The sequence below is a fragment of the Gambusia affinis genome, linkage group LG07 (assembly GCF_019740435.1).
Source record: "Gambusia affinis linkage group LG07, SWU_Gaff_1.0, whole genome shotgun sequence".
Classification (NCBI taxonomy): Eukaryota; Metazoa; Chordata; class Actinopteri; order Cyprinodontiformes; family Poeciliidae; genus Gambusia; species Gambusia affinis.
In genome coordinates, this window is record NC_057874.1 from 29,555,492 (window position 1) to 29,564,358 (window position 8,867).

The 8,867-nt window shown below is 43.8% G+C and overlaps 2 protein-coding genes across 5 annotated transcripts; both read left to right on the plus strand.

The window, feature by feature from the left end:
* Window positions 1–1,137: 1,137 nt before the first annotated feature.
* LOC122833526 (DEP domain-containing protein 7-like) lies at window positions 1,138–6,178 on the plus strand. Its single transcript, XM_044121163.1, has 12 exons — window positions 1,138–1,330; window positions 2,030–2,209; window positions 2,616–2,745; window positions 2,888–2,974; window positions 3,622–3,704; window positions 3,778–3,973; window positions 4,095–4,228; window positions 4,661–4,810; window positions 4,878–5,020; window positions 5,090–5,215; window positions 5,603–5,669; window positions 5,825–6,178. The coding sequence occupies exons 1-12, from the start codon at window positions 1,261–1,263 to the stop codon at window positions 6,022–6,024; spliced, it is 1,566 nt and encodes a 521-aa protein (XP_043977098.1). The 5' UTR covers window positions 1,138–1,260; the 3' UTR covers window positions 6,025–6,178.
* A 110-nt stretch (window positions 6,179–6,288) lies between these two features.
* On the plus strand, window positions 6,289–8,810 carry LOC122833528 (uncharacterized protein C20orf85-like). Of its 4 annotated transcripts, XM_044121168.1 has the most exons (4): window positions 6,289–7,109; window positions 7,690–7,771; window positions 8,421–8,519; window positions 8,589–8,810. In XM_044121168.1, exons 1-4 carry the CDS (start codon window positions 7,051–7,053, stop codon window positions 8,742–8,744), a joined length of 396 nt encoding a protein of 131 aa, XP_043977103.1. In that variant the 5' UTR covers window positions 6,289–7,050; the 3' UTR covers window positions 8,745–8,810. The 4 variants fall into 4 exon arrangements, with proteins under 4 accessions (XP_043977103.1, XP_043977100.1, XP_043977101.1 ...); XM_044121165.1 differs by having other exon boundaries at window positions 8,421–8,810; XM_044121166.1 differs by lacking the exon at window positions 6,289–7,109 and having other exon boundaries at window positions 7,122–7,771.
* The last annotated feature ends 57 nt before the right edge of the window (window positions 8,811–8,867 follow it).

Consider the following 8,867-nt stretch of genomic DNA (forward strand, 5'->3'; position numbering starts at 1 on the left):
GGTGAGAACCCACCATGCACAGGGAGAACAAGCAAACTTAATGCCGAAAGAACCCAGAGTCGAACCCAGAACCCAGAACCCTCTGCTGCAAGGCAGCAGTTCTACCAACTGCCACTGTGCCACATGTGAAGAGAAATATTTCAACACAGAAACCGAAATTATATAAATACCAATAAACAGCTCAATAAATAACAAATATATAAATTTTAATTTAGATCTAGAAATAATATTCAGTTAAACCTTCAAGATATATGTGTGAAATGATTTTCGAATGTATTTTCCCTCCTGTGGTCGAAATTGGTAACTGCAACTAAACAATAACCTTTGCAGAGACGTCAGGCTGGATTCAAACCCAGAACCTTCCTGCTGCAAGGCAGCAGAGCGACTGATCCACACCCAGGGAAGGATATAAAAACCAGAACAGAAATACTTACGGTCACATTTGTGCATGCTAACAGACACTCCACTTTTTAATTACAATTAAATTACAAAAACACCTTCAGGAGCAAAAAGCATGGATATAAAACAAAAATTAGATCACATCTGTACAATAATAATAATAATAATAATAATAATAATAATAATAATAATAATAATAATAATAATAATACATGTTATTTATTATCCTCTTTTCATATTTCCTACAGTATATGAAGGTAACCCGAGATGTTTATGATCCCTTCAAACCTACTGTTCAATTTTTGAAAAGTATTTGCATTATGATTTGTACGTCCATTGAACCAGATTTCTCCCTTTGTCTTGAACATGTATCGTTTGGCCTCACTGACTACCCAATAACAATAAAACAAACCATTTTTATATTATTAATCTTATGATATTTTTAGCCAAATGCCGCTACGCTAATTAAAAAACACTTCTTTCCATTTTTGAAAATGAAGTCAAACAATATATCAGAACTATTGAAAATGCCGCCAATACCAAAGCTATTAAAAGATGCTCTTTGTGTTATTTATGTAACGTTATGGTGACGTATTGTCTCAACGTTTCTAACCCCCTGGCGGACATTATACCACAATGTATGCTGTGTTTGTACTGTTATGTATTCTGTAGCTCAATAAGGATCTATTTTTTAAAATCCCTTCAAACCGGAAAGAAAAGTCTGGTCCTGATCGGTGACTGCTGCCACCTACAGGTCAAGAATCAAACAGCACCTTGGGGTTTTTCATTGTGTTTGGTATCCAGCGTGTCTGTGCGGTTTTCCCCCGCAGCGCCCGCAGCCAGCGGCTCCCAGAGGGAAACATGGCCTCCATCAGAGAGCGAGCTGCGGCCCTGAAGCTGCCAGAGACGCTGCGGGCTTTTTCTCCTCCAGGTGAGTTCAGGAAAAGTCGCTTTTAGACTCTCTGCTGGCAGCAGCAGGAGGCCTGAGGAAGTTAAGGGGACGTCGATTTAATTTAGAGAATGTTTTAAAGTGCTTGATTTGATCATTGTCAACGCATTCTCTGTTTGATTTAAGCCTAAACCTGAGTTTCTCCCATTCTTTTAACAATGAGTTGTTTTTCTGATGCTGCAGTAATCAGCTGTTACAGGTGCAGCTCGTTTACCTGCAAAGGCCACAAAGTTAATTTATTGAAAAAAGTAATTAAAAAGTCATATTTTTAGATGTTTAAGTAATTTTTAGAAACTTTTAATTTTCATAAAGTAATGAAAAAAGTGTAAACACAGAAATATGACAGCTGATCAACCATGGGGAAGATGGCTGACTTCACAGGGAACAGTTGTCGTTCTGGATGTCTCAGGGGAAAGTTCAGTGGAGGGAAAACAATGTGTTATAAGTGAAACAATCTGGAACTAGAACATTTTAAATCAACATTACGGACTTGCTTACTGAAAGCAGGCTCCTACCTTTCTGAAAAGTTACTTGTTAGTTTTACATATTTCCACTAAAATTCCTGGAAAATTTAGCGTGTTAGCAGTGTGTTAGCAGCGCGTTAGCAGCACGTTAGCAGTGTGTTAGCAGCGTGGCTGAAGCTGGGTCATCATGAGTGCTTGTTGTGTTTCTGTGTCTCAGCTGCTGGAGTGAAAGCAGAGCAGTCGTTCTCCATCTGGAGTGACCTCATCGCCCACCTGAGGTCAAAGGTGAAGGTGAAACGCCGACTGGTCCAGTTCAAGGCCCACAGCGACTGCTTCGTCGGCTCTGAGGCCGTGGACGTCCTGCTGCAGCACGCCGCCAACGCTAGCGGGCTGCAGGGTGAGTCCGCTCCACGTTTTACATCCGGCTGGTCTGCAGTGACTGTCAGAAAGTCCTGATCCTCAGAAACAAAGGGCTGTTTCACTTTTTACACTGCAAAAACACGCTGTAAAATATTTCAGTTCACCTGAAAATAAACAAACTTACAAATACACTTACAAAAACTTACAAATATTGATGAAAGAAAGAACAATTATTTCACTTGCATGAAAACATTTTTATTAACTGAAATAAGATTTTAGTTCTAGAAACTAAACAAAAATTCTTGGTCAGATTTAGTTTTTTGCAGTGCATTTGTGGTTCTGGGGTTTTAATTATTTTATTATTTTGAAGCCAGTAATGTTTTGTTTTAATAACCTACTGACGGGTTTTAGCCATGAACTTGTGTGTTTGGTCCAACCTGCAGGTGGCGCTGTCTCCAGAGAGCAGGTGGTGTGTGTGTGCCAGGCTCTGCTGCAGAGCGGTGCGTTGGAGGCCCTGGGAACCAGAAACAGGAGGCAGGATGCGTTTGAGGACAGTGGGAGTGCTCTGTACCGGTCAGATGTTCTTAGTAGTGAGGGTCTGACTGGACTTAAACCGGTTCTGGTTTTAAACTGGTTCTGGTTTTAAACCGGGTCTGTTTTAAACCGGTTGTGTTTTGAATGGTTCTGGTTCTGACCGTGTCTCTGTGTGGATCAGGTTCGCCGAGCGGCGCCGTCCTGCCGTGGAGGAGCTGGAGCGATGTGACGCTCTGGTGCAGCAGCTCTTCCTCGGCGCTCCTCCTCGGTATTCTCAGCATTTCTTAAAACCTCAGAATGACATAAACAGAAAGTCAGATTATTGTAACGGATCCGATTTCTTTTCTAAAAACAAAATTATTAATGTGAGAAAATATTTCTAAAAAGGGTTTTGATTTCAGTCATTCTTTCTGGGAGTCGTACAGCAGGCCAGGCTTTTTAATTACAAGAATAAAGTCATAATATTAGCAGAATAAAATCTCAATTTCATCAGAAAAAATGTCTTTAATTAAGAGACAAAGTATTTTATTGTGAAAAAGCTTTAATGGCGTTATGAGGATCTGAGCAGCTCAGTCCATCATTTCAAAGTTGTGCTGATAATTTGATTCTAAAGTGTTAAATATTAAAAAGTATTACATTTACATCAAAGCATAGCTTCACAAGATGACATCACTCTGAACTATGGAAACCCAGAGAGGAAAAAAATCCAAAACAAAAATAAAAAATTTAACAACCAGAACTTTGAATGATAAAACTGATGAATCGCCCAGGCCTGAAGTATTCGGGTTAAAGTCGCATTTCTTAATATTTTTATGAGTTTTTCAACAGAATTAAAGCAAATAAAGAAAATCATCACATAAAGCATCAGTTACCATAGCAACAGGCTCTGAGCCAACCGCTCCGTTTAACCTCCAGGCCTGAAGAGCCGGCCGGGTCGGAGGGGCCGGTGGGCGGTCCCAGCTGGGGGCGCCAGACGGACGCAACGCTGCCTCAGTCCTGTAAGACGACGGCATTGGTTGCCATGACAACAGAGGCTGAGAGGTGGTTGACCGGTCTGTTTCTGCCTCCCAGTGGTCAAGGAGGTGTGGCAGGAGCAGACGCTGCTCAGGCTGCTGAACCTGGTGGAGCTCCCCCTGCTGGAAGGAGTCCTGCAGTGCAGCCAGAGCCCGACCTCTGACCCCTCAGCCGACCTGCTGCCTCACCGTAACCCTGACCTGATCAGCAACAGCCTGGACAGACGGATCCTCCAGGCCTTCAGGGAGTCCCAGTAAGTCAGACCAGTAAAGCCAGTAGGACTGATGGTGAAATCTGTAAAACCATTATGACTAATGGGACTCCCAGTGGGACGTACTGGGAGCACTGGGCGTTTCAAGTGTTTCTGGTTTCAGGGAAGACAATTGGCTGTGCAGCGGTTTGGACTGTCTGGACTTCCTGCCTGACCAGCAGGTGGCGGCGCTGAGCAGAGAGCTGCCTCGCTGCAGTGACCCAGAACCACCACACAGGGGCGCCGTTCAAGATGGAGGCAAGTTCTGCTCCAGTCAGGTTCAACAGAGGTGGTGTTTCCAGCAGCCATGTTTAGTGGCAGCCATTTTCACATGAGAGGGTGGTAGTTGATAGGGGGCGTGGCCAGCGGTGGCGATGGGGCGTGGCCAGCGGCGGGCTGCTTGGATTTAAAGTGACAGCGGCCCTGAAGCGGCTGAACTGATCAAACTGAAATCTGGTTCCTGTGAATCTGATTTTAGATCAAATATTTAATCAACAGGTTCTGATTAGGCCACAGACTGGTCCTAAACTAATCAATGAAGTATAATGGGTCACTTTTAAATAAAAAATCTGCATAAATTTTTTCATAAATATTTATAAATATCAAAATTTTTTAATTTTATCAGAATAATCTGTAACTAAATGAATTCTTCAGTCATATCGCACCAGTAACTGTGTCTGTCTGCTGCAGGGCCCGGCAGTGAGGACGATCTACCGGCTCGGCCCTCGGCCTCGGGGCAGCTGCTGCTGTTCAGCTCTCTGCTCAGGCACTACAGCAGTCAGCCGCCTCTGCTGCCTCCCAACATGGTGGCCGTGTACGCGGCCGTGGCCGAGCTGCTAGGTAGGAAGCCGCAGCGCCGCAGCCCAGAGGCACTGCGGCAGCTGAACCTGCTTTGTGTGTTTGGCAGAGAACGGACAGCTGGAAAAGGCGCTGGAGGCTCTGCAATTGTGTCTGAAGCTGCTGCCCCCTGGCTGCCGGGAGGAGCTGCGCAGGCTGCTGACCTTCATGGCTGCTGCGGCTGAACCGGGAGCGCTGAAGCTGGACAAGGAGGTGACAACCGTCGGATCCCTTTAAAATGCTGTGGAGAGACTTTGACTGAGCCTCTGGGCGGGGCTGCAGGTGGAGAACAGAGCGGCGGTGATGAAGGCGTTCTCCAAGGCCGTCCTTCACAGCAGGAGCTTCCCGAAGGAGAAGCAGGACCTGATACTCAATTTCCTGCTCAGTAACAGACAGGAAGTCTTCAAGGTGACCTCACATCCTGTCAAACCCGTCTGTTATAGTCAAATTTTCAGTTATCAAAATAATTAAGATAAACAATACTTTAACAATACTTTTTAACTTTATTTCACTAAACTATTGGTGAAATAATCTGCCTGGGATTATTACCGATTGGCTTTAAAAAAGCTCCTAAGTGTTGCTGAAGAGTTACGTTTAAGTTAGTTTTATCTGTTTCACAGTGGAATAAGATATTTGCAGTAGGAACTAGTCGCTTCATTGGTCAGATTTAGTGTTTTTGCAGTGTAGTGATAATCTAACCTGAACGTTTTTGCTAAGTTGTTTTCCCATCAGCCTGAATGATTTCTGTGTCAGAATCTGAAACAGGAAGTGAGTCTTTTCTGCTTCCTGTTTCAGATTCCAGGATCTCTGCACAAAACCATCAGTGAGAAGCTGGCGGGGCTCGCTCAGCCCGATGCTCCAGGTAACATGCAGAACCCGGCAGAACTGCACTGTTCTTATTTCAGACCTGCAGAGCAGCTTCAGAGCCGCTGGGAGGAAAATCTGACTTTAATCTCAGCAGCATGGTGATTGTGGTGATTGTGTTTCCATGGTGATCGTGTCGCTCTCTTCCTGCAGGCCCGCCGGCCTCCAGCCAGGCTCCTGCTGACGCAGTGAAGCTCGGCACCCAGCAGGCTCTGTTGGAGCTGCTGAGCAGCATCAACCTGGACCGCAGCATGGCGGCGAAGGAGAGGAGGCGTCTGCTCAGGCAGTTTTGCTCCGCCCATCCAGAGATCTTCCACCAGTACTTTGGGGACTCCGCCGCCTCTCAGATCTAGGCAAACTTTTATTTTCCTGCTTTTGAACCGTTTCTCCTTGTTTTCAGTGTTTTATATGCAGTTTCTGCTTCTTGTATTTTCCATGCATGTTTGTTTGTTGACTTGCTTTATTTTCTAAGATAATTAAATAAACCTTATTGATTTCCATAAAGAATATTCCACAGTAGCATCTCCTGGATGTAGCCATCAGGTTTTTAGCTCTGCTAATCCAGCTCTTTTGCTTTTGCCGCTCTGCATCATGAAGCTTCTATTTTTCCAGCATTCATTGAGTTTTCTCAGTACAATTCAAGGACTTTCAAGGTAAGTTTAGAATTTTTTCCAGCAGTTTGGAGATAAAAACAAAAAAAACACAGTACGAACCACGCGATAACTTCCGGTTCAAAGGCATCGTCGTCCAGTCAGCGATCTCTCAGGTCTCCAACTGGAACAAACCCTTTCTGTTTGTTAATGTTGTTGTGATTTTGTAATTTTGCTGAAGTGGTTTGCACCTCAGGGCCACCGTAGAAATGAGACAAGAGTAACAAGTTTTTATCCAGATTGAGGAGTTTGTTTCAGTTTGTTCGTATTGGTGACGTTCGACTTCCACTGCCAGATTGTTTGACATTTTTCCTCCTGACTGAAATAATCTGCCAGTGGAGCCAAACGTCACCATCAGATTTAAATGAACTAAAACTGAAACTGAACTGAAACTAAACAAGCTCCTTTATCTTGCTAAAAAGTTGATCAGAATTGTAGAAAGTCATGTTACCATGGAAACAGGAAGCAAAGCGAAGGCACACAGCATACCTGATCCTCCACCATACCTGCTCATTAATCTCTGTATTTGTGCTGAACTGTTTCATTTTTTCAGTATGACTCTTTTCTCCAGGTATTTATGTTTCTAAGAAACAGGAAGTTGTTGTTTCCACTTCCTGTCCAAGAGCTTTTCTTTTATCGTTGACCTTCCCGCTGTGACAGCTGATACACCTGATCCTGTATCCATGGCAACAGTAAACAGGTGTATCAGCGTTCCTCACAGCGGCTCTGATGGAAAATTCACTGCAAACATCTGAACCCACCAACTTTGTTCATCAGGATGAAATCTGGTGAGTATTAAGATCATTTTATTCTGAAAAGCTTCATTTTATCTTGTCTGCAAAAGGAAAAATACAGAAAGGATGGTTTAACTCCAGTCCAAAAAACACTTTTGATAGGTATTTTTTAAACCTACATAAAAAGAGAACCACAGACAACATTTATGAGTTTTCAACCAAGCTTCTGCAGAAGGAGACACAGCAAACCACTTCTCCAAGGTGTTTGCCGTGCGTTCTGACTCCCTGTAGCAGGAGGAAAGAAAGGAGTCGGGAGTGAAATGTGGGAGAGAGATAAATAAAAAGAAGGGGGTTATTCTGAAACAAGAACTCCATTCTACACACTCACAGTTTAAGGAGTATCCCAAGATAAGAAGCAGCTGCAGCTTCAAGGTTTAGGGAAAAAGCAAGTTTTGTCTTTCACACCGTTTAACAAATTCTTCCTCTCTGGTGTGTGAATACTAACCCTTTAAATGAATAGCAAACTGGTAACTACTTATGTAAGAATGATAACAAAACATAATTATTCTAACAACTTTACTTTTGAAGAAGCTGAGTTAATGAATTTAAATTTTCTCTTGTGTATATTTTTCAGGAAAGCTCATATAAAACTTGAGAAGGATTCTAGAGAATCGTGGAGTAAAAACTGGGGCTTCCTGTCTGAAGCCTATAAAGAGGTAAACGTCTGTTTAATTCACTACATTAATAAAAAGCAGATTATTTATGTCTCCAGATGAAAATCCATCACTTAGAAAAGGTTCAGGATCAAACTGCAGGTCCCAGATGGTTTTCATGTTAAAATACTTTAATAACAAATTAAAGGTTGTTCTGATCAGAGAGCTGCTGCTGACCTCAGGAAGGCTCTGCTGTAGCCGTCTGTGTTGCAGCGGTACTGCAGAAGCCTCTGAACAACTCTGTTGGTGGAAAGAAGATGATGGTCTAAACCATGGTCCAGTGACAACTGGTTCTGGTTCTGGTCATGGGTCTGGTTCTGGTTCTAGTCTGGTTCTGGTTCTGTTCTAGTCTGGTTCTGGTCTGGTTCTGGTCTGGTTCTGGTTCTGGTTCTAGTCTGGTTCTAGTCTGGTTCTGGTTCTAGTCTGGTTCTGGTCATGGTTCTGGTCTGGTTCTGGTTCTAGTCTGGTTCTGGTCATGGTTCTGGTCTGGTTCTGGTCTGGTTCTGGTTCTAGTCTGGTTCTGGTCTGATTCTGGTTCTAGTCTGGTTCTGGTCTGGTTCTGCCGCCTCAGCAGACTAAAACTCCAGACTTTGTTTTCTGTATGTTCAGATCAAAATGGCCGCCGGTTCTGGCGGGTTCTGCTCTGTTTCAGTACGAGATGAAAAGTGTGAAGCTGAAGACGGGACTGAAAACGGACCTCCACCCTCAGCCGACGGTTCGACCTTTGACCCCTCCTCAAAAACACGTCCAGGTAAGGCTCAGCCAGCGCCTCTGGTCCTGCTCTGCTGTCTACCTGTGCTCCACCTGTCCTCCTGTCCAGGTCGGCTCTTCCTCCGCCGTCCCTCTGACCTCTCAGCGTTTCATCGGATGGCGTTCTGGATCGTCATGTTTCCAGCTGGAAAAGTACGGCGCGGTGCATCATGGGAGGCGTAGTTTCCTGAAGGATTTGGGTTGGTCTCTAGATGCTTGCAGCTGATTCTGTTGCAGTAAATAATAATAATAATAATATCTTAGGATGTTGGTGAATGGCTGGCAATTAAAAACATTTTTCCCAACAATAATTCAGTCTGATTGCATTTTGTTGATTTATTTAGACCCT

Bases quoted from the DNA above. Each gene is read 5' to 3' on its own strand.
- LOC122833526 (XM_044121163.1), top strand. From the start codon at position 1,261: ATGGCCTCCATCAGAGAGCGAGCTGCGGCCCTGAAGCTGCCAGAGACG. The intron at 2,210-2,615 runs GTGAGTCCGCTC...TCCAACCTGCAG, and splicing joins CAACGCTAGCGGGCTGCAGG to GTGGCGCTGTCTCCAGAGAG. The intron at 3,705-3,777 runs GTAAGACGACGG...TCTGCCTCCCAG, and splicing joins CGCAACGCTGCCTCAGTCCT to TGGTCAAGGAGGTGTGGCAG.
- LOC122833528 (XM_044121165.1), top strand. From the start codon at position 7,051: ATGGAAAATTCACTGCAAACATCTGAACCCACCAACTTTGTTCATCAG. The intron at 7,110-7,689 runs GTGAGTATTAAG...TATATTTTTCAG, and splicing joins GTTCATCAGGATGAAATCTG to GAAAGCTCATATAAAACTTG. The intron at 7,772-8,420 runs GTAAACGTCTGT...GCTCTGTTTCAG, and splicing joins TGTCTGAAGCCTATAAAGAG to TACGAGATGAAAAGTGTGAA.